Genomic DNA, 26,049 nt, shown 5'->3' on the forward strand with positions numbered 1-26,049 from the left:
TCCATGACCCACAGAGTCAATCATACATAAACCACATGACCGACTGGGCTCCTGTTATCCAGGGCAAACAGAGGACTTGTACACACAGACAGACAACCAGACAGACAGACCTGCTGCACGCTGATTCCCAGCACAGCCACAGCTCTACTGAACTTGGCACCGGCTGCCGTATTCTCTGAGAAGGAAAAAACGCTGCACACCTCCGTGGGAGAACTCAGATAAAGACTTGCCTTCAGTCTTGTAGTGGCGCTGTCACACACTGATATACAAATACGCATTTAGACACACGCATACAGAAACACACACACACCAGGCAGTCAGCCAGGCAGTCAGCCAGGCACACACTCACTCACACTCACAGAGGAGCAAACAGTCTCTTTCTCTCCCCCTCTCTCTCACCCTTGCTCGCTCAGCCGCTCTCCCTCTCTCTCTGTCTCCCTCCCCCTCTCTCTCTCTCTCTCCCTCCCTCCCTTCCATCCACACACACACACACACACACCACTACAGTATATCAGCTAGCGACTACCGGAGAGCCAGAGGGGAGTGCAGAAATGAATGTGAAGATCCTGACGCTGGTGATTGTGCTCTTGGTGTCTCTGCTGTGTTCTGCCAGTGCTGGTGAGTACAGGGCTCGCTCGGGCGTCTGCCTATAGCCTCCCTAAGCTTTCTATTTTCTCTCTCTATATCAGCTCTTAGGCTCGGCCAAGGCAGCTGTAGTTGATCAGTTATCTAGTGTGCTTAGTCTTGTGTGCCTCTAAAAGGGGAGGAATATCAATTCAGAACCTGACTGTGTAAAGTACTGCAGTGCAGTGGTTTCCTTGTTGTCGTAGCTGGGGCTGTATTTTGCATTGAAGTTTATAAGGTGCTATTAGCTAATGGTCATATGCTTTCACTTGATTCAGTTTGAGGGATAGCAGAGATTTTGCCTGATATGAAATATTTAGGGTCTTTTATTGCTGGTCATTGCTGTCTATGCTGAGTGCTGTGGCTGTGTTGTTGAGGCTGTAGTATTATGTGACTGTTGTTAAATGGACCTAGGCATGGCACATGTACTGCAAGGTAGTGTGGTGGAGGAAACTACCCATAGCTGATAGAGGTATAACTGGTTTAACAATTCCAATTCCAACTGACTAAATGTATCACTGTATCATTATAACTACATTACAGCAACAGCATGCCTGTTCTCATGGCAATCCAGCGCTCTGATTCATTTGGTATGGTGTTGATGGTGATTGTATTTAGGTTGTCTACAGGAGCGGCACATAATCCCAGATGCATGGATGGATGGTCTCTTAAGGAACTCAATTTGTGCTGCTTTGTCACAGTACATTTCCGTAAAGTGCTGCCGCAGCTCTGGAGCCATTGTGTGGAACTCCAGTGTGAAATTAGAATATCTGTGCTTACAAATTACAACAAGCAACAATGAAGCAGGAGAATAGTATCTAGAGGTATTTACTCAGTAGGGGGTCTCGGGAGTCTTTAGCGATGTGCCGTGGGGTGGGGTGGGGGGGTCAGTTAGTTGACCATTGGCCAGCCTGCTGATGGTGCAGGTAACAGTGGAGTGTGAAAACACAACAGTGGGTCTTGTGTCAATATTTCTAGCTACCTCTCTGAGGATTCACACCTATCTATTAACCACTGGCATGTGTGTGTACATGTGTGTGTGTGTGTCAGGTGTGCTCACGTGCACATGTGAGTCTGTGTATATCTAGCTGTATTATGTGCATAACTGTGTATGTATCTGAAGTGTACAGGTCAAACACGGTGTATCAAACTGCAGTGGGCAACAGTGAGGGCTCATGACTCCCATGCTTCCAAGCGTAAGGTGTGACATGCTATTTTTGTCTCGGCCACCCGAGTAAATGGGAAGCAATTATCCTGTATCGCAGTCAGTGTCATTCTCCACGCCCCTGTGTGTGCCTGACCATGTTCCACACCACTGTGTTACGCATCCCTTTCCCTGTGCTCAGATGACAGAGGAAAAGAGGCTGTATGTGCAGATGCTTATTCTAGTTATTCAATGACTTCTTCCAGGACATGTACCTGTATCTGCTCTATCACCTGTTTCCCTGGCTGGTACTGTAGTATTGACTCCATTGACAGAGAGGGAGAGAGAGGGAGGCTACTATATTGCAGTGTTAGTGGGTGTGGGGATGGATGCTGCTAGCTCTAGCTGAAGTCTGTGTCTGTCCCTGTGCAGCACCAGCCTCCGCTTTATGCGCTGTGTTGTAGCGGGAAGGTGTCGGGAGTAGACTCTGTGTGTAGGCAGTGGGTGTGAAGCCTTTCATCTTGAGACAAACGCTTTTCCAGTTCACCGGGAGTTTTCCGGGCCATCTGTTTTCAGGCGTGTGTGTATGCGTGCGTGTGTGTCTGGCTAAAAAGGTTTTATGGAGGCTGAATCACTGGCTTGGTCAAGCAGAGAAAGGGTGGGGACCTGTGTGTGTGTGTGTGTGTGTGTGTGTGTGTGTGTGTGTGTGTGTGTGTGTGTGTGTGTGTGTGTGTGTGTGTGTGTGTGTGTGTGTGTGTGTGTGTGTGTGTGTGTGTGTGTGTGTGTGTGTGTGTGTGTGTGTGTGTGTGTGTGTGTGTGTGTGTGTGTGTGTCAGTCAGTCAGAAGTCATGGTGCAACAGGCGACAGAGTCTCAATCGAACACTCTCCTTCGGCAGTCTTTCAGTGTCACAGTAGATTCAGTAACAACACGGTGGCCATCCTGGTGTTACATCCCCATACCTGAACAGCATACCTCATTTACCCATCTTTAAAAGATACACTCTACCTAGAGAGCAAGAGAGAGCAGTCAAAGCCTCAGCCATGTGGTATTGATAGTTCATTTTGAAGGCGATCGCTCGTCTTCCTGCCCCATCTAACTCTTAAGGGCTCCTATGTAAGCAATCCTTATTGTGGAAACGGTCTGGCCTCTAAGGCCTGTCAGCCCAGATAGCAAAGCCCCATCTTTCACAGGCACGGAAATACCTCTGCCCAAATCCCTTAACACAGAGAGACGCACAGGAGGAAAACAACAGACGCTGACACACACGCGCGCGCACTCACACACACACACACACACACACACACACACACACACACACACACACACACACACACACACACACACACACACACACACACACACACACACACACACACACACACACACACACACACACACACACACACACACACACACACACACACACACACACACACACACAAAGCTCCTGAGGTGTGTGATGTCAGCTGCCTGGTTGGCTCCCAGTTGACACCCAGACACATTTGAATAGGTGAGGTGGTTGGTGTTTTTTTGAGGGGGGGCATAATAGGGGGACTCCACTCCCTGGCATTATCTATGGGAGAAATCTTCTGGCGTACAGTAGGGGGAAATTTCACACCAGCTGTCAGCAATGCTATTATTCCGTATTAAACGTTGATTTATTGTCGGTTCTGGGGATATGGCACAAGCAAAGTCCCTACTCAGCTGTGCCAGTGGTGCATTCTGGGTCAGGAAGTGCCCCAGAGAAGCCAGAGAAAATAAATACAGGCCCTCATTGAGGCACCTACAACCACAACATTTTCATTTTTAACAACAAAAAGACAGGAGGAAAAAAGGAGGCGGCGAGGATAAGCCAGGATATTTGGTGAAACAACATCAAAGTGACCTAAGCTAACGGTACCCAGGAAGCCTTAAATCAAACTCCCAGCTCCTTCACACCGGCTCTGGTAATTTAAAGAGGGTGTTTCTGTCCGCTGTTGCCGCAGTGATCATAGGGGCCGTAGAGAGAACAAAAACTAACTTTTCCAGATGTCCTGCAATAACATAATAATGGTGGGCAACTGGTTACGTCGAAGAGGGTGCAGTGGAGAGGTTATTAGGGGATTGTGGGGAATCATTCAGTGGGTCTTTGTGGCACGGGGGCTAGCTTAGTTGAGCGAGCGGCAGCTGGGTTTCTCTCGTTCTCTCTCACAAATAGATACACATGCAGAGACACACACACACACACACACATACACAAGGTCAGCGGTTCAGATCTATTTTGTGAATAACCTGGATTTCCTCTCTACGCAACGCTGGCAAGGAGTCAGAGCCAAACCAATAGGATGCAGCAGCAGCTTCAAGAGAGGACAGCTAGTCCGACAGACAGGACACTGAGACACTCACGGCTCGGTCTCTTCACAACCAGAGGGCCTCAATAGATAGCAGCATGTCTACCCATAGCCATGTTTGACCATTGGCTACAGTAGGATAGTGACAATCCTGACTGGACACAGGCCTAGTTTCATACCTTAACCCCCAAATCAGGAAGAGCAAATGATTTATCAGCAGCCTCTACTAACTATTAACTGCTTGTTGCACTCGCCAGTCGCCTGCCATGTAAATGAATGACAAACATGGAGAAACCGAAATCAAGTCGTAGGTCTCTTGTAAAATTAATTGCCTGCGAACATCAGACGTGATTTACTTTATTGAAAAACCAGTCTGGTCTTGGGACTTCAAGGAGAGGACTTTATTCAGGCTTGTTGGGATAACCACTTCATACATCAGTAAAACTCCCACTCACAGTGGACTTCATATAAACCATCCACAATTACTTCATAGGGGAGGGGAAGAGATTTGGGGGGGAACTCATAAGTCATTTGGTAGGGATAGAAGACTAACCTTCAGGGCTAACGCTCCCTGGGGGTTTGGCTGTAATGTAATTCAGAAATCCTTTGAATAAATAAATCAACTCACTAAGACTTTCGGTCGGAAGTGTAGGCCTATGTATAAGGAGACAGATGGAGGGAGGGAAAAGAGAAAAAAAGAGGAAAGCTAGAGAGAGAGTGGCTATCGTGGAGCACAAGGATCGCTGTCTGTGGCGAGGGGAGCGCCACGCATGGTCACTGCCTCTAAAACTTCACAACTGGTGGTCTCGCTTGCCTTCCCAAATTTTTCCAGGTGAACGAATGAAGGGAATTCAAGGTGGTAAAGAAAGGAGTCTTTCCTCTGTCGGAACCTGACTCCATTACTTGGCCCTAGCTGTTCCTGAGTCTGGCCTTGGTCCATGTCTCCCTTATATGAGAGTAATGAGAATGCTGCCCTGAGGGCGGATGGCTGAGGTTAGCCACCATGCTAGGCAGGCCTCTTCTGAGGACCACCAATCCCTATCCCCAGGCCCAGGGTACTCTCATTCTTTCACCCCATAGCTTAATCAAAGACAGATATTTTCAAAATCCGCACTAGTTCCACCAGGGGCCCAATATTCATGTGATTTATGGCTCCCTGTTCAAACATTAGTGTTACATTTATAGTGGTTGTCAATCGTGATCCGATCGGAGTGGACATTTTTATTAACAGCACACCAAAAACCACTGACTAAATATTCTGGGGTCATTGGAATGAATGGAGCTTATATTACTTTCACGGTCAATTTACACAAAACATGGAATAGCAAAATACACGACATGACCAAAAGTATGTGGACACCTAGTCGTCGAATATCTCATTCCAAAATCATGGACATTAATATGGAGTTGGTCCCCCCTTTGCTGCTATAACAGCCTACACTCCCCTGTGAAGGCTTTCCACTAGATGTTGGAACATTGCTGCATGGACTTGCTTCCATTCAGCCACAAGAGCATTAGTGAGGTTGGGCACTGATTTTGGGCGACTAGGCCTGGCTCGCAGTCGCCGTTCCAATTCATCCCAAAGGTGTTTGATAGGGTTGAGGTCAGGGCTCTGTGGATGCCAGTCAAGTTCTTCCACACCGATCTCAACAAACCATTTCTGTATGGACCTCGCTTTGTTCACGGGGGCATTGTCATGCTGAAACAGGAAAGGGCCTTCCACAAACTGTTGCCACAAATCTGGAAGCACAAAATCGTCTAGAATGTCATTGTATGCTGTAGTGTTAAGATTTCCCTTCACTGGAACTAAGGGGCCTAGCCCGAACCATGAAAAACAGCCTCGGACCATTATTCCTCCTCCACCAAACTTTACAATTGGCACTATGCATTCGGGTAGGTAGTGTTCTCTTGGCATCCTCAAAAAACCCACATTCGTCCGTCAGACTGCCAGATGGTGAAGCGTGTTTCTGAGCTTTACACCACTCCAACTGACGCTTGGCATTGCGCATGGTGATCTCAAGCTTGTGTGAGGCTGTGTGCTCGATTTTATACACCTGTCAGCAACGGGTGTGGCTGAAATACCCGAATTCACTCATTTGAAGGGTGTCCACATACTTTTGTATATATAATGTATTACTCTTGAACAGTGGTGGTCACAGTTATAATTTCCCATCATTCCCTGTAGCCAAACAATGTATTGTTTCATCTCGTTCCTTCATGACAGGTATTCATAATTCACCTCTTGGAAATATATGCTGAGGAGCAGCTGGACTTTAGAATACGATGAAACAGAGAGAGGGGAATAAAGATTTGATCAAAAGCGACTTTGTGACCCTATTTATGCTGAACCTATATACAGTACAGTCAGGCAGCATCATGGACACGGTCCATTAACCTGGTCCAAAGCAAGACACAGCTGGCACTTGTTAGGTATTGCTATAGACAGTATAAGGAGGAATGGGCGATTTCATGTGAACTCTGGACTAGTGGATCATGCGTTGGGGCGATGGATCATGCAGAGGGGGCTTTGCAGAGTTTGGGAACACTTACCGGCGCCCCCACTGGGATCTGTCTTACCTCGCAGGCCCTAGGCCACAGGATATCTTACCTATACCTCTATTCTCGCAAAGACACACGTACAAGCAACCACAAGCCAAGGTGGTGGCGGTGCACCTCTCATCCTCTCTCCCACCCTCAGAGACTATTACAGGCATGCAGAAGAGAGAGAACTCAAACGTAGGTAAATCTAGTGTTGGATTCTGCTGTCTGTGACTGATAGTGGGAAACTCTCAATTTGATGTTTATAGTGGCTATTTTTGGTTCACAGGCACGGCTGGGCCTCCCACAGTGCTTCTCTCTCCATCTCATTTACTGATTAGGAGAGAGACAGGTTCCCTCCTTTCCTTGCTGACCCCTGACCATGAACAGATGTTTGTGAAAGGGGAAAACAAAGTGGGATTCATAAACATATATCCCCATCAGGCAAGCAGTTTACTCAAGTAGTGGCGGAACATCTCATGGATACTTCAGGACTTACACGCACAGGTTAGCATATACAGTACATTTGTCAACAAAACACCGGAAGAAGTTTGTAGATTTAAGTTTTATATTACACAATGTGACCCAAGGGATGGCTATCTATACCCCAGTTTGTGTATAAAACCCTTTCAGAAAAGTATGGTTCAAAAGTTGATATTAATGTTGTTATAAATGCAGGTGACATAAATCCTGTTTCTATAGGATGTCTGCCAGTCAGGTAACAGTAGCTGACTGGCTGTTCACCTATGTGTACATTTGCTGTTTACCTAATCATGTCTGACGTCAAAATGCCCTCATTGGCTGAGAAACAGCCTGACCTGATGCAATGTTGATGCTATTTTCCTTTAAAGCCCACCCTATGGGAGAGGCACAGATCCCTAAAGTAGCAGAGCTGCAGTGAACCTTGGGCATCACACACACACAAACACCTCCCCAAAGATGTGAGAGGGCACGTGGGGTCACAGCAGGGGAGCAGCGATAACACGAGAGGGGAGGGGCTAGTGCTGACGCTTCACATCTGATTAGCGTGCCCATGGAAACGGTCGGTTGGAGGATCCCTCTGTCCTTGCCATGCTGTCTCTGGAGATTAAGGCTATACAGATGGAAGCGCTCACCTCACCTCCCCACCGATTAGTCTACCTACCGACCGACAAGCAGAGCTCTCATCATAGCTACCAGAGCAGACTGCCCCGTCTCACACATCACAAAACACGCTCGCTAATTTGGAAGCATGTGTAGTTCTCTCAAAGGGCTGCAACTTCACAGCCAACATAAGGGGTGAGGGGGGCTCAAAGGGACAAATGTGTTTAAAATTTGTTCTGAGCCCTCAACTTAAGTGGGTGACAGTTAGCGGAGCTTTAAAAGGTGGTTAAGTTAGCGCTGGGGATATGCAGCGGGCGCAACGTTTCATGCACTTTAGTTTCCTCTAGGGAGTGGCCTGGGACAAAGCCGGCCTTCATTTCAACCCCACAAGCCCAGTATTATACCAGACAAGATGTTGCATATCAAACAGGGTCAAGCATCAGTGGAACACACCGCTTGGAACACTCTGCTCACCATGAAAACAAACGAGACACACACAGGGCCCAAGCCCTCTCATCCAGGGGAAAGGGTAAAAAAAAGAGCCTGGTCAGGCAAATCATTGATTCAGGACTCGTGTGCTGAAATGTGTAAACTGGGAAAGCTGATCCATTCCAACTGACAATGTCATTCTTTTTGCTCCCTGGGTGCCTTTCACAGTGGCTGCCATGGTAACGTGGGTCTGAAAGTCCGTTAGAGATTGGTACCAGTTTCTGCCAAAGCCCAGAGTTACTGGTAGGCATGCGATAAGCAGCACACTGATAGACTCTGACTTCAAAAGGCTGAATATTTCAGAATGGAGGCAGTCCATTCTGAATGCTGAACAGGGCAGGGGTGTCTGCTTCCTCCACTGGATTTCCATATCTGAGGTAGCTGTAGAGGTAAAGGCCAAACCTGGGCTAGCAGTCAGCAAGCAAATCCACCACCATACTATAGCAGCATCAGCAGATGCTTTGCTTATCCTATGCAAGCTTAACTAGGAGAACGGGTTGTCTTGTATGTACTGGCATGATTAATACGTCTCACTGTTGGTTAAGGGCTTGTAAGTTAGCCTTTCACGGTAAAGTCTACACTTGTATTTGGCGCATGTGGCAAATAAAGTTTTTTTTTTATTATTATTTTTTTAACATTCTTGATCCCCTTATGTGCTCCTGGTGGGTGCATCCCTGGGCACAGTGTCCGGGGTGTGTCTGGGTCTGTAGGCTATCATGTCTGTGGGGGTACTAAACAGACTGGGAATCGCTGGCTGGAGACAGTCTGGGCTCGCTCCTCTCACGTCACACTAATAACCATGACTACAATCACTAGGGTATTTATTCTTACTCTCACACAAACACTTCAGAGCAGCATTACCCATAAGGATTACCCAGGCTTATTCATGTCAATAGTCACAAAACAAACAGTCTCAATTCTCTGTATATTACAGCTACAGACAATGTATATGCTGTACAATGCTGTGTATAAAATGCTGCAGATGGTGTCGATGATATTACATACACATAATAAACTGCTATTATGTCTCTTTTTGGAATACCATGACATATATAGCTGTTCTGCAGGGGTTATTTCTTCCATGGAAAAGGGACATGCTGTAACTGTAAGCTGCACTGAACATGGGCCTCTGGCTCAGTAGGTTTTGAACAGAACATTAATCTCTGGCTGAATATATGGGGCTCATTATTACATCGCGTCACCCGTGACATGAGGCACTTAGCCGTTGCCAGTATCAATTATGAGCCTGATGATGCCGCATGGAAGAGGTGGCATCATGCGGCTAGGCACTGGAGCCAGTGTTTCACCAGGCAAGGCTGCTGGGTCCCTTCTTTTCTTTCTCTCCTCTTTCCTCCACTCTCCTCTCCTGTTGTCTTTTCTCATTTCCTTCACTCTGCTCTTTGCCATGGTTACTGCAGAGCAAAGCCCAGTTCCGGTCCGATGCTCTCGTTTCCAGTCTGTGGCAGCTGCTTGTTTACACATCAAGGGCCTCTCAGGCTGCATCAGCCTCTGCTTCACGGAAGGGGAGAACGAAGAGCAAGATGTAGAGTGTGGAGGAGTAGGAGGAAGGAGGGATGGAGGGACAGATGAGGAAAGAGAAAAAAACGAGGGAGAGGCAATGTTTTCCAACTGCTCTGCGAACCGTGAAAGTGAATCGATGAGACGGTGAACAATTGATTCATAATCAGTGTAGCTGAGCAATGAGCCAAGACCATTCCAGTAAACAAACATAAGATTCGTTGAAACGGTGTATTAATTCACTGTTACACAAAGACAATTAAACACAGCAAGGATTCAATTTCAAAGGATTCAGTTTCAGAGAGTCACGTTTGAGGAGCCTTGTTGATTCTTTATCCATAAATAACCTTCTCACCTGTTGGTAGTTGACCTGGAAGGACATCTAATTTCATATTTCTTGGCAACTGAGTTAAGGCTGGAGCCACTGGTAAATGTACAAGGCCAGAGATTTGTCATGTGGTCCCTCTCGGCATTCTACATAAACCAGATTTTCTCTACTAAAGAAATAGTGCCTCATTTTCCGTTCCCTGTGTGCTTGCCCCCACTGACGAGCCACATCTCAATGTGATATACAATTGACCCATGAGGCGATCGATCGATAAACTTGGCACCGGATCAGCAGGCATCCATTTCTCCCTACTTCTCCCCTCTCTGAAAGACAGATAAGTGCTGGGAGACAACTCTGCCCAGGTGATGGGGCTGCAGGGGCATTGACAGGGAAGGGCTGTCATAAACGCTGTGTATCGGCCGGGTCTGGGATGACAGAGAGCGCCAAGCCTGTGAAAAAGGCAACATAATGGATGGTACCTGAGGAGGGTGGTGAAGCGAAGGAAAGGGAATTAGATAGCAGCCGACTGGCGATTCATCATTAAGCCTGGAAACCGGCCAGTTTGTGACACAGCTCTGCTTCTCTCTGCCTTCCTCCCTCTCTCCCTCTCTCTTTCTCTCACCACTTCCCTCTCGGATGGGTCTGGAGAGGCAGCAGCCTTAGTTGCATTATTTCCGTCATTCCAGAAATTCCCTCTTTATTAAAGTTGAATTAAGGAATTACCAGGAGGGGGAAGAACCGTCTGGCTTTGGTTGTGATGAGGGCAACCCCTGGGCTCTGGGGTCAGATGATGAGATAAAGAGGGGTGGTATCGTGAGAACTATCTTATCTCTGCCATATTGCTTCCTTTCCCGCTTATCTTTATTTTTATTTTTATTTTTTATTTATTTTTTATTTTTTTTATTTTTTAACCCCTTTTTTCTCCCCAATTTTTCGTGGTATCCAATCGCTAGTAATTACTATCTTGTCTCATCGCTACAACTCCCGTACGGGCTCGGGAGAGACGAAGGTCGAAAGTCATGCGTCCTCCGAAGCACAACCCAACCTAGCCGCACTGCTTCTTAACACAGCGCGCCTCCAACCCGGAAGCCAGCCGCACCAATGTGTCGGAGGAAACACCGTGCACCCGCCCCCTCGGTTAGCGCGCACTGCGCCCGGCCCGCCACAGGAGTCGCTGGAGCGCGATGAGACAAGGATATCCCTACCGGCCAAACCCTCCCTAACCCGGACGACGCTAAGCCAATTGTGCGTCGCCCCACGGACCTCCCGGTCGCGGCCGGCTGCGACAGAGCCTGGGCGCGAACCCAGACTCTGGTGGCGCAGCATAGCACTGCGATGCAGTGCTCTAGACCACTGCGCCACCCGGGAGGCTCTTTCCCGCTTATCTTGTACATGGGAATCCCACAGGGTAAAGATGAAATGGGATGCTTCACACCAATAAGATATAGTTTATTTTTATTTTGGAGTAACAAATGATTACTCTGAGCTGGGCCTCAATTACAAGGTCTTATGCAATTTAGATGGCTGCTGCCGTAGATACATTAGATACATTCCTAAAACTGGAAGTTGCTATATCATGTCTGACACAGCTCGATACCTTGATATCTCCTTGCGGGAAGAGTTAATCCATAACTGCCAGTCTTATCACTGGGCCCTGGATTTCATTAGACATTTCTTTCCTATGACCAGACGGGCGGTAGGGCTGAGATCTATCAGGAGATGTGCTCCCCTCAGAGCCCAGCGTTGAGCAGCGTCTGACAGCTCGCCGTGGCAGGAAACATCTACATTGTCTCATTACAGACCCGGTTAATGACAGACTGAGCCGCCCAGAGCAAGTGATGAGTTGTGTTCAGCACAGGCGGCCCAGGTGTAATTACAGTGTGTGTGTGTACATACGTGCGCACACGTGTCAAAGTATCTTTTCTAACAGCACAGCCTTCACGTGAGGGGGGGGGGGGGGGGTTCTGGGACCAATCTACTATAGGCTCCTTGAGGGAGGGAGCTTCTGTACTTTTTTACATGTGAAACCCCCTAGATTAGAAAACAATAAGCTGAACGCTGACAGAATGTGTAAACTTCCCTTATCTGGTACAATAACAACAGGATAATACATAGTTTAGAGAGCCTGGGGGAAGATGGGTTTTAGATGCTACAATATGCAACAGAGCCTTTTCTCCCAGTGCAAATGAATTAGCCCACTGTTCCTCTGCAAATACGTAATATGTGCCCAGAAGAAGATTAGCCCAGGGAATAGAACTTGAGACGTCTGGTACATTGAAAGTCACTGATCTTTTCAGTAAGGCCATTCTACTGTCAATGTTTTCCTATGGAGACTGCATGACTGTGTGCTGGATTTTATACACCTGTCAATGGGTGTGGCTGAAATAGCCCAATCCACTAATTTGAAGGGGGTCCACATACTTTTGTAGAAACAGGGCAATATCAGGGAGGCAGGAATGGTCTCCCGACACTTTCCATAAACCTAGTCAATTAGAGGAGTCACTGGAGCCTAGCGTCATCAAGACTTTGACAGCTTCTCCAACCTCCATGGGAGGCTGTAGACAAATAGTTCTAAGGAGATCTAGTTCAGGAGACATCAAACCCAAAGAAGTTCTTCCCAGGAGAATTCCCCATGGGAGAAGCCTGGAATGTCATGACCCCATGTGAGGGATGTCACTCAGGGTTTTGAAGGGAAAAGTCCAATGGGAATTGTTTATTTTTTAGTGAAAGGTATTTATTTGTCTCTCAGCAAAATATGTCTCTTTTAGGAACGCAGATGCATCTGGTTTTCAGACTGAAATTAATTTGAGAACGGAAATGTGTGACCAATTCTGGTAGACAAAGTGTAGCCTACATTTAAAATCTACATTTTTTTCACTGGGTCGGAAATAAGGGTAGTGATTGATGGATGACTAAGCATTTTTAAGAGGTTGTCAATTAATTTGCAAATTGTAGATTAGTTGATCCTTCTTAGTTGATTTCATCCATGTCTTATTTACTAGAATTTTCCACTGTGAGACATTCAATCTTTTTGACAGATCACATAAAAAGTCAAAATAAGCTAAGTAGACATACTGAAATTTCATGGACTAAAGCAATGAATGTGTGGTGTGAAAGATCACCCCCATTAAATATCATATAACAGTACCAAGATACTTGACAAAAAACCCTCGGAAGTCTGTACTCCCTCGAGAACGTCTGCGTTTGCAAAAAGGTTGGAGAGGTTATGGAGACACTGAAGTGGATCAAATCATTTGGAGTAGAGGGGCTTAAAGGATCAAACCACACTTATTGAGAGATGACTGGAAACATCTGGAATCACTCTATGACACACACACACACACACACACACACACACACACACACACACACACACACACACACACACACACACACACACACACACACACACTCACACTCACTCACACACTCACACACTCACACACTCACACACTCACACACTCACACACTCACACACTCACACACTCACACATCCAGTGGGAAGCATGCTAGTATTCAGCCCGTCTCTAATCTTGGGTCAAACACAGGGTGCCGTGGGATGCACCTCCACCAAACCTGGTGAGAGAGGGACATGAGACACTAGGGACATGACACACTAGGGACATGAGACACAAGAGACATGAGATGTTAGGGAAATGAGATGCTAGGGACATGAAACATGAGACACTAGCGACATGAGACACTAGGGACATGACACACTAGGGACATGAGACACAAGAGACATGAGATGTTAGAGAAATGAGATGCTAGGGACATGAAATATGAGACACTGGGGACATGAGACACTAGGGACATGACACACTAGGGATATGAGACATGAGATGTTAGGGAAATGAGATGCTAGGGACATGAAACATGAGACACTAGCGACATGACACACTAGGGATATGAGACACAAGAGACATGAGATGTTAGGGAAATGAGATGCTAGGGACATGAGAGACGAGGGTTTGAGTTTCTCACCGAGGTCGAGTTACATCTGCTGTGTTTTGGTTCCACCACATTGACTTGATGAACTTCAATGTATGGGTGGGCTAAGAGAGGCCCACACACACATTATCTTTGCATATCTTCGGTGGCCTCATCCGTTATAGCTCTTATCCATGTTTGTGTCTTTTGTACACATGTCTGAGATCCCAGTTCCCAATCAAAATTAGATACTATAGCTGAGGATAGAAGGAGTTAAGCTCATTGATAGACTACAGTACAGGTGTGTAGCGGTGGCCATTTTGGGGTGCTAACAATAGTTTCTTGTCATTCTACAGGTCCCATCATGGACTCCACAGAGCATGGCACAGCACTAGAACAGGTGGGCGGCGTGAGAAGGCTGGTCCAGCAGAACCCCGGCAGGGGCAGCCAGAGCCACAGACCAGCCGGCTGGAAGAGGAGACGCCCACGACCTCGTCTCTCCCACAAGGGCCCCATGCCGTTCTAGAGCAAAGTGAGTCCCATACCGCACCATACATCTCATGCAGAGGCTATCACTGAATCAACTTTGGCCCCTGATGCCAAAGTTCATTCCATTTCAAGAGAATATTTTACCCTTTATCTGGTAATCAGGGCTAATGATAAAAACTGAGGTCAAGTGTGAGATCCGGTCTTCAAGAACGTTCCCTCTCTTGGCCGTATCACTGAGCATGTTTAGACAGCGTGTGGAAAAGTCAAACTGTAACAGGAAGGAAAGTACATCTGTTAATGGCTATCACATCCTCCCCTCTCATGTCAACCACAACACAGGGACGTTATTGTTGGCACAGACCAACAGCAAGTCCTTGCGAGATTATTGGACTTTAGCCTACTGGTTTAACGTCTTCATCTTACTGCAGAAGTGTTGTTTACACAGTGAAACCTAATATATTAGTTTTTTGAAGGTGGTCGATTATACTCAGAAACGTCATCTGCGTGAGTCAACTGAAGAGGAATAAACATTTCCATCAAAACGACCCAGGATTCAAAACTTAGAATTGTTCAATTTAAATTATTATACAAAATGATGGCAACCAATAGAAGGTTATATATGGGGGATACAATCTTCCCAGCTCTGCAGATTTTTCTGCAAAGAGACAAAGTCATTAGATCATTTATTTTGGTACTGTCCATATGTAGCTTATATATATATATATACAGTGGGGCAAAAAAGTATTTAGTCAGCCACCAATTGTGCAGGTTCTCCCACTTAAAAAGATGAGAGAGGCCTGTAATTTTCATCATAGGTACACTTCAACTATGACAGACAAAATGAGGGGAAAAAATCCAGAAAATCACATTGTAGGATTTTTTATGAATTTATTTGCAAATTATGGTGGAAAATAAGTATTTGGTCAATAACAAAAGTTTATCTCAATACTTTGTTATATACCCTTTGTTGACAATGACAGAGGTCAAACGTTTTCTGTAAGTCTTCACAAGGTTTTCACACACTGTTGCTGCTATTTTGGCCCATTCCTCCATGCAGATCTCCTCTAGGGCAGTGATGTTTTGGGGCTGTTGCTGGGCAACACGGACTTTCAACTCCCTCCAAATATTTTCTATGGGGTTGAGATCTGGAGACTGGCTAGGCCACTCCAGGACCTTGAAATGCTTCTTACGAAGCCACTCCTTCGTTGCCCGGGCAGTGTGTTTGGGATCATTGTCATGCTGAAAGACCCAGCCACGTTTCATCTTCAATGCCCTTGCTGATGGAAGGAGGTTTTCACTCAAAATCTCACGATACATGGCCCCATTCATTCTTTCCTTTACACGGATCAGTCGTCCTGGTCCCTTTGCAGAAAAACAGCCCCAAAGCATGATGTTTCCACCCCCATGCTTCACAGTAGGTATGGTGTTCTTTGGATGCAACTCAGCATTCTTTGTCCTCCAAACACGACGAGTTGAGTTTTTACCAAAAAGTTCTATTTTGGTTTCATCTGACCATATGACATTCTCCCAATCTTCTTCTGGATCATCCAAATGCTCTCTAGCAAACTTCAGACGGGCCTGGACATGTACTGGCTTAAGCAGGGGGACACGTCTGGCACTGCAGGATTTGAGTCCCTGGCGGCGTAGTGTGTTACTGATGGTAGGCTTTGTTACTTTGGTCCCAGCTCTCTGCAGGTCATTCACTAGGTCCCCCCGTGTGGTTCTGGGATTTTTGCTCACCGTTCTTGTGATCATTTTGACCCCACGGGGTGAGATCTTGCGTGGAGCCCCAGATCGAGGGAGATTATCAGTGGTCTTGTATGTCTTCCATTTCCTAATAATTGCTCACACAGTTGATTTCCTCAAACCAAGCTGCTTACCTATTGCAGATTCAGTCTTCCCAGCCTGATGCAGGTCTACAATTTTGTTTCTGGTGTCCTTTGACAGCTCTTTGGTCTTGGCCATAGTGGAGTTTGGAGTGTGACTGTTTGAGGTTGTGGACAGGTGTCTTTTATACTGATAACAAGTTCAAACAGGTGCCATTAATACAGGTAACGAGTGGAGGACAGAGGAGCCTCTTAAAGAAGGAGTTACAGGTCTGTGAGAGCCAGAAATCTTGCTTGTTTGTAGGTGACCAAATACTTATTTTCCACCATAATTTGCAAATAAATTCATTAAAAATCCTACAATGTGATTTTCTGGATTTTTTTCCCTCATTTTGTCTGTCATAGTTGAAGTGTACCTATGATGAAAATTACAGGCCTCTCATCTTTTTAAGTGGGAGAACTTGCACAATTGGTGGCTGACTAAATACTTTTTTGCCCCACTGTATATATACACTACCATTCAAAAGTTCGGGGTCACTTAGAAATGTCCTTGTTTTTGAAAGAAAAGCTCATTTTTATGTCCATTAAAATAACATCAAATTTATCAGAAATACAGTGTAGACATTGTTAATAGTCATTTACAACATTAACAAGGTCTATACTGTATTTCTGTTCAATTTGATGGTTTTTTAATGGACATTTTTTTAAATTTTCTTTCAAAAACAAGGACATTTCTAAGTGACCCCAAACTTTTGAACAGTAGTGTATAACTTATATATATTAAAAAACATTTCCATCAATCTGATCAAGTCAATTAAAACCATTTACCAAAGATGATACTTAGTGGAGTTGAGTTTCATAGCAGCACCACAGCTGTGTATCTGTATTGGCAGCACCACAGTAGTTTATCTTTCACATTAAAGAATATTTGACTTTCTGTCAAGAGAAACAAGGCTTTGTGTGAAACGTCTTTCATCCCACATGTGAAAATATTGATTTCACCTTCTACCGGCACTGGCTGCACACAATTTTCAACCCCATTACAAAAACAGACCTTGTGTCATTCAATTAACTCCAAGCAGGATTTACGGAAGAAATAGCACTCAAGACACAACACAGCTAGCATCTGAGCAGACATTCAGTCCCCTTGTTCAATATACGTAATCAGAGCTTTAATTCTAAAGCTTTAGTGTTGACCTACTGGAAAAGGTAGGTTCTACCATGAGGGTCTTGCATGTGCATGAACTGCCATGTAGTAAGGAGACCAGGACCCAATCACATCTCTCCCAGACCCCATGAGAGACAGGGGGAGCTTGGCAGAGTAAAACACCACTGCAGGAGGTGCCAACCATACAACACCAGCCTGCCATAAATTACCCCCAGTACTAGAGGCTGCTTGGGAAGAGACAAACATGTCATTCCCTTAAAGGCATGCTTAATCAGTTTAAACGCGAAGTGGATGAAAGCCCAAGAAGGTGAGAAGCTCCACTTGCTTTAGTCCCCACATGGGTTTTACAATCTATAGCGAATTATGGATTGTTACTGTTTTTTTGTAGCATTTTTAGGAGTGAGAATTCTTTTGACTCTCCTCTCTTCTCCACTCCTCTCCAAGGGAACTTCAGATGCAGAGGCACAAAGGTGCAAACAAAGAGTCAGGCCAGAGCTAGAGCACACTGTGCTCCTGGGACAACACAGGACCTTGAAGGTTCAATGCTCTGCACGGCCAATAAAATGTGAGCATTCTCTCTGGGCGTTGAGTGGTCAATGGCTTGTTTTCAGTGCCAGAATGGCGGCCTCACAATGAGGGAAGCTTCAGGAAGTTGGTGGAGCTCTATAAAAGAGGGACGGTTCACTGACTCACAATGCTTTCACCACAAATGGCACTTCAATCACAAATAGAGGAAGATTTCTCCTTTTGTTCTCATCCCTCTCCGGTTCCTCTCGCCTTATTAAGTTCACCTCATTCAGAGATTTTTCCCTCCAAAGTTCTACATCCCCATAGTAAGGCATGCCAGTTAGCTCAACCTGAGCAGCATGCCAATCAAGCCATTAGTCTGCCATGGTTGTAGAAAGTTAGAAGAGCCTGTAGGAGGATGGGATTGTCTACTGTACTCCATAGAGCCCATGATGTAGCCATCAAAGCCCTTTAGAATGATGAACCTCATTTCATCAACTGAACCGGAGAATATTTGAAACATTCTCTTAGTAAGGGCTCCATTTAACAAAAAATTCTACATATGATTGAGGTTCTACATTTGAGTCTTTGGCCTGTACCACTAATCTCCAGTATTTGAGAAGAACCGTATACTCCCCAGTGCATCCATTCCCAGCCGAGTGCAGTCTGACTGGGGGAATGAACTCTTCACGAGGCCTGATTAACAGCAGGGATGCAGCCGGCAGGTCACATTGAGACCACTCTGTCTTTGTTCATGTCTTCGCCTTTTTCCCCCTCTGCTTCTTCTGATTGTGGAAGCAATTCTTCTAGGAAGCATATTGTTTCACACCAGAGGAAAGATCTAAGCTTGACCGAGTTCAACAGAGGCACGAGTTGGAGAAAAATGTGATTCCTCAATATGCCAGATTATGGATCCAAGTAATAAATGGCCCTAATTTATGAACGTTATGAGTAGAGAAGGTGCTTCACTCATCAATATCATCACTCTACTAGAACCACAACCTTCACCTTCCTCCATTTCCGTGTCAAAAGGCAGCTCATCCATTATATTCTGACACCTCAGGCAAGAGAGGTGAACTAACTTGTGGTTACACAATCCAGATGTGTGGATATATTAGAAGAGACAGGGTCATCCATTTGAGATCCTGTTGAGTCTCCGAGCTGAAGAGCTGCTACAGGATTAATAACCTTTAGAATGACAGTATTGCATCAAATGCATGTTTTAGGGAGCATCCATGTGAGATAGCTCTCTATTAAAACAATATAGAGACTTTTCACCCCTGACAATGACTCTCTGATACATTCAGAAGATGTTACCTGAAGGGTCTACCATGCAGGGGCGAAAATCTGATATCAACCTTGGAGGGGACAATTACATTAAATTTTCTCAAGAGCAATTCCTGAGGGGGACACCAAAAGTAGTGCTGTAACACATAGCATACGTTGTTATATGTTAAATGTATATTGATGAACCATAATTCCTACAACTGGATAATTGATAGGTACAGTAGTTAACTGAAGGGTTTTCCCAACTTGTTCAAATGTTTAAATCATTATAATTCTACTACTAATAATAGTTATAGCAGTGCTCCTTACCAGTCCAGTATGTATGCAGGTATTCGTACTTACAACCAGCAATATCAAGAAAGGTCAGTAGGTGACAATGGTACTGTACACTGTATGGGTGTAGTTTTCATAAATACAATGAACATGGTGTGATCACATCTAAAATAATCTCCATTGAGAACCATCACAAAGTTGGTCTCCGTATTGAATTGACCTTCTAATTTGACTTTTTCTGATACATTTATATAGTCATTAAATATGTGCACCTGGCCTGAGTCTACTACAATATCTTTGCAAGAACAAAAAGCTTAAAATAAGTACAGTTCTAAAAGCAAAATAACTACTTCAATGAAAAACCCAAATAAATCAAACAAAATATCCTTCAGTCAGTGTCTCAACTCTTCAAACAGCAGCTATGGACAAGTATGTCGCACAAAGTATGCAATTTTAAATAAAATAACATTAAATAAATCATTTGTAAGTGTACTGAAAACTACTAAACAAAATAACAAATATCAATTACACCAGGGGTTCTCAAACAGGGGTCCATGGACTAATTGCAAGGGGTCCGTGAAATAAAAAAGTGTAATGAATGTAGTCAGTACCACAAGGTTTCCAGTAAGTTTACATATAATATAGAGTGGAGGTCCCTGAGGACCGCTCAAAACCTTGCCTGCCTTGCCTCAAAATATACAGGGGTTCCAGTACCCCAAAAAGGTTGAGAACCACTGCTATACACACTACTGAACAAAAGAACCGAGCATATGTTTGCGGGTTTCCTCAACAACACATCAGTTGCCACTTTCGCAATGCCCTCGCCTGTTGTCTCCGACACCCTGTATAGCCCAATAAACTCCTTGTGAGGGACATGGTCATGGTCAACATAACGCAGACAGACATTCTCCTGTTCAGCACCAGAGACATCTTGAGTACCATCAACAATTAATGAAAATTGTACAATCGGAAGAGACCTAATCTCAGCTGCAATGCCTCGAATGACTATTGGCCATGATGTTCAGAATTTCATTCTGTGCTTTGGGGCCTGTGTACATTGTGGTACGCTCTGTTAACCACTTCAGTAAAATGGGATCATCCTCTTCTGCCCTAAGTTTCAAAATCTGGTATAAATTCCCACTGTCATCCGTGTGGCCTCTAAAGGCTTGTCCCTGTCTTACTACATGCCGCACCGAACTAACAATTTTCATCAAGCAATGCCTTGCGTCCTCCTGCTGTTTACCCCACGCGCTGGATTACTGGACACTGATTGGATTTAGCTGGTGTGCTGTTACAATTACAAAGTGGCGGTGGGTTTGGCAGTTTTGATGTGCTGTGAATTTTTCAATGGCTTTTCTCCAGTTCCTAAATCCTGCACTAATGACGGCAGCATCTGCTCTTTGGCCAAAAGATGGCTGGCTTGAAAACCCTTGGCTACAGTGAAAACACAACACTCCTTTTATTGATGGATTATAATGTAGCCAGGGGAAATCGCGAAACCATCTCTCTTGAAACGTCAACACACTGTTGGCAAGAGTTTGCGGTTCTATAAATTGTGGGTGTGGCTGATATGGTTTTGTGCCATCACTGTGGTAACTGGACAATGCTGTGCCACTGTCCCCTATACTGGTGCTGCTGGCAACAAGGGTGACACTTGGTCCTGCCGTGGCTGTGACACTGTCCTCTGAAGTCTCTCTCCCTGGCTCTTTCCCTTTCACCACCCTAACTGACTCACAGTCTGTCTCCTAGAAAATAAATAAGGTGTTTGCCGTACTCCTAACTACCGGTACCCAAAACTACACAATTAATCACAACAGCAATACCATTGCCGTAAACAAATCTTAGTTTAGTCACCAGTTTAAGTTGAGAGTGGGGGTATCCATGGCATTTTCCAATTATGTCCCTATTTTACAAGTAAAAAAAATTGAGAACCTTTCATAATGTTGCCAAACAAAGACTCAACAAACTTACCTGAGACTTCCTGTCTGCCAATCTGTCCCTGCATATCTGTCCCCAGCTCTGCTGTCTGTGTGCCATCTGTTGCCTGCTCTGCCTAATGACATCATTGTGAAACATTTCACTTCTTTCTTATGAACATTTTATCAACTAGTCTTTGAGATATTAGGATACTAGAGTTCTTACTATGCGTTTTGGTGTACTGACAAATACTCTGATGTCCGTCTTCTTACTTTTTTCTGCCATTTTTCTACCTGGCTGGCTGGCCTAGCTGCACACACACACATTTACACAACACATGCTGCAACCTTTTGTAATTTTAATAGTTTGTTTCATATTGGCTGGCTTCCAACAATAGCTGAATTTGTAAAGCTAGCGAGCACCAATTCCGTTTCTGTGTGTTTGCTATAATCTTTGCTACCTGGTTAAATAAAGGTGAAATAAAATAAAATAAAAAAAGTTCACTAGCGACAATTTATCTTTTGCAACGAGACCATTATATATATTTAAGACAATGGTAGAAGAGAGTGTAGTTCTGTTCTGTTCAGTTTGGACTTCAGTTTATCGCTAACCTTATCACAGGGACGTCGAAGCACTACAGCTGCATGCTGATCTTGGAATAAACTGACGATAGCAAAGATTCCATCTTTGACGACTCCACATAAATGGAATAGGTACTAGCTAGCTTGATAGTTAATGTTTGCTTTAGTTTGCGCGCTAGCTCTGCAAATTCAGCTAGTGTGTGAACCCTGCCAACATAAAAATAAATAAATAACATTGCTATGGACCTGCTATGGATTGACTGGATTAACCTCACGTCAGTTACGTACATGTCCCTTTCGGACAGTAGATACGAACCCTCTATTACCTTGCCAGCTAAAGAACTGGCAGTGGATCAAACCATTGTGAGGCAAAGGGCGGGGGGGGTCGCAATCTTTTGAAACTTAAAAACGCGCTATTAAGTGTCTATAATCAGCACAAGTGCTTTCATTGCGTATTATTAATATTATTGAAATTACATAGTTATGTTTACAGTGATATATTGGGGGGGACAAATCATATTTTTCCCAAGATGGGGGGGTCGTGTCCCCCCCGTCCCCCCTGGAATTTCCGCCTATGCTACCATGCTGAAATCATACCGTAGAGAAAACAAACAGAGTACCAACACAAACAGGGACACAAAGGATGAGCAGATACGCATCAGTATACTGGCATTACACAACCACAGAAATATGCCTTCTAGAAACAAGAGCATGCTCTTATCAATCAATGAACCCTGAAGTTATGCAACAAAGCTCGCTGAGAGCACTAGCCATGAAAATCTCTCTGAATTATCATACAACAAAAAAGATAAAAGTCCAGGGAAAGACAAGAGATTGTCTGATTGACAGGAACTGACCCAATGCAGTTAGCATAGTACAAGAAACACAGGTAGTGTTCTTTTCCACAATGGTTTAGGTCATTTGTTTTTCCCTCCTTCCCCTCTTCAGAAAATGAAACTACGATCCCTGAAATTGAATCAGCTGGTTATATGTTTGTGGGCGATTTGATTCAACATTACTTTCCAGTCAAACACTGCATTATTTAACTTGAGAACAAATTATTTTCTGAAAAGTACAGCAACCAAGCCTGCATACCAGATAGCTTCCTATTGTAATGGGGAAATAAAATGGCTACAGTTGAAGATGGGAGTTTACATACACTTAGTTTGGAGTCGTTAAATCTCGTTTTCTAACCACTCCACAAATTTCTTGTTAACAAATTATAGTTTTGGCAAGTCGGTTAGAACATCTACTTTGAGAAAGGCACGCAAGTAATTTTCCAACAATTGTTTACAGACAGATTATTTCACTTATAATTCACTGTATCACAATTCCAGTGGGTCAGAAGTTTACATACACTAAGTTGACTGTGCCTTTAAGCAGCTTGGAAAAATCCAGAAAATTATGTCATGGCTTTAGAAGCTTCTGATAGGCTAATTGACATAATTTGAGTCAATTGGAGGAGTACCTGTGCATGTATTTCAAGGCCTACCCTCAAACTCAGTGCCTCTTTGCTTGACATCATGGGAAAATCAAAAGAAATCAGCCAAGACCTCAGAAGATAAATTGTACACCTCCACAAGTCTGGTTCATCCTTGGGAGCAATTTCCAAATGCCTGAAGGTATCACGTTCATCTGTAAAAACAATAGTACACAAGTATAAACACCATGGGACCACGCAGCCATCATACCGCTCAGGAAGGAGATGGGTTCTGTCTCCTGGAGATTAATGTACTTTGAAGCGAAAAGTGCAAATCAATCCCAGAACAACAGCAACGGACCTTGTGAAGATGCTGGAGGAAACAGGTACAAAAGTATCTATATCCATGGTAAAATGAGTCCTATATCGACATAACCTGAAAGGCCGTTCAGCAAGGACGCCATAAAAATCCAGACTACGGTTTGCAACTGCACATGGGGACAAAGATCGTACTTTTTGGAGAAATGTCCTCTGGTCTGATGAAACAAAAATAGAACCTTTTGACCATAATGACCATCGTTATGTTTGGAGGCAAAAGGGGGAGGCTTGCAAGCCGAAGAACACCATCCCAACCGTGAAGCACAGGGGTGGCAGCATCATGTTGTAGGGGTGCATTGCTGCAGGAGGGACTGGTGCACTTCACAAATAGATGGCATCATGAGGGAGGGAAATTATGTGGATATATTGAAGAAACATCTCAAGACATCAGTCAGGAAGTTAAAGCTTGGTCGCAAATGGGTCTTCCAAATGGACAATGACCCCAAGCATACTTCCAAAGTTGTGGCAAAATGGCTTCAGGGCAACAAAGTCAAGGTATTGGAGTGGCCATCACAAAGCCCTGACCTCAATCCTATAGAAAATTTCTGGGCAGAACTGAAAAAGCGTGTGTGTGCAAGGAGGCCTACAAACCTGACTCAGTTACACCAGCTCTGTCAGGAGGAATGGGCCAAAATTCACCCAACTTATTGTGGGAAGCTTGTGGAAGGCTACAAGAAACGTTTGACCCAAGTTAAACAATTTAAAGGCAATGCTACCAAACACTAATTGAGTGTATGTAAACTTCTGACCCACTGGGAATGTGATGAAAGAAATAAAAGCTGAAATAAATAAATTGCTCTACTATTATTCTGACATTTCACATTCTTAAAATACAGTGGTGATCCTAACTGACGTAAGACAGGGAATTTTTACTAGGATTAGACGCAGGAAATGTGAAAAACGGAGTTTAAATGTATTTGGCTAAGGTGTATGTAAACTTCTGACTTCAACTGTACATGACTCACATAAATGTTCATGAAAACTGCACTGGACTTATGGCACTTTTGTCATCTCTGTTTTTGTTTTGCAGGCACTGCTTCGACCGCCCACCCCCATGTTCTGATTTCTATGCTCTTCCTTTGCCTTGTGGGGCCTTGCAACGAAGGGGCCTACGCTTGCCCAGCCTGAAGAGTGATGTCCTATAGCACCTGCTGGTTCTTCAAGCAACTCTTTTCTGTCCACAAAACTATCAGGACACGTCTATCACCCTCAACTCTAAGAAGAATTGGGGGCAGGGAAAGGGGGGGTGGGGGGGTACTGAGCCCAAGCTATCAGATTCTATTTCTCCATCTCTCTCACTCACTCCCTTGCTCCCTATCTCTGCCTCCCGCCCACCCCCACCCCACCCCACCCCCAAGTGTTTTTGATCATTTGCTTTCTAGAGCCCTGTCATACAGTAGCTGGTCTCCTCTGTGTCGCACACTTTGCATGACGTGTGGTGGTTGACGGGGAGCATGGTTCCAGTCTTAGACTTAAAGCCTCAGTCACTTCTCCATGGTGTGGTATTCCCATCCTCTCAGATCCAAGGTGACCACAGTCGTTAGTTCCATTACTGTGCAGCTACTTCTGGCTTTACTAATGAACAGGTGATGATAGTGAGGAAAGGCAGTGGTAGAGTTCCAAAAGTTGACTTCTATATGTTTCGAGTTAGGCAGATCCATTGAAGCCAGGTTAGGAAATTCACCCAAGATATTGTCACCTACAGTATCTGCAGCAAAACTCAATCTGAGGTTTTCCTTATAGAAACTAGAGAAAGGCCAAAATCATTACCTTTTTATTTGATGTTCATTTTGGCAAAATATGTTAAGTTAACAAAAATTGGACCAGAGTGAGGATTCAATTTCACCGTTCGAAACAGCACATATAATCAAAACAATCTGCTGTAAGCATCACAGTAATTATTTCACCTGGGAGGTTCTTTAATCCAAAGCTCTTTTAGGGGGTTAAGCAATTTTCCCAAGGTTACAGACACCGTGTCCCAGCTGGGATAAGAGTCCTCTGATCCCAAATCCCAATCCCATTCCCAATCCCATTCCCAATCCCCGGCCCCCAGCAGCTGCTCTACACGACTGTTAACTGGCAGGACTGGTCTGGTCTGCTTTTGAACAACAGACTCCCTCGCCTTTTAATGAAGTGCCAAATAATAACCTACTCTACAACGCTGCCAGGAAGCAAGGAACGAAAAGGAAGAAAGAAAAGAGAAACACATGACCTCTTG

The 26,049-nt window shown here is 44.7% G+C and overlaps 1 protein-coding gene across 1 annotated transcript; it reads left to right on the forward strand.

Moving 5' to 3' along the window:
- The first annotated feature begins 415 nt into the window (after window positions 1-415).
- Window positions 416-25,017, forward strand: LOC139574492 (apelin-like). The gene is made up of 3 exons (XM_071399136.1): window positions 416-618; window positions 14,342-14,517; window positions 24,862-25,017. Exons 1-2 carry the CDS (start codon window positions 552-554, stop codon window positions 14,509-14,511), a joined length of 237 nt encoding a protein of 78 aa, XP_071255237.1. The 5' UTR covers window positions 416-551; the 3' UTR covers window positions 14,512-14,517; window positions 24,862-25,017.
- The last annotated feature ends 1,032 nt before the right edge of the window (window positions 25,018-26,049 follow it).

Source organism: Salvelinus alpinus, chromosome 4 (assembly GCF_045679555.1).
Source record: "Salvelinus alpinus chromosome 4, SLU_Salpinus.1, whole genome shotgun sequence".
NCBI lineage: Eukaryota > Metazoa > Chordata > Actinopteri > Salmoniformes > Salmonidae > Salvelinus > Salvelinus alpinus.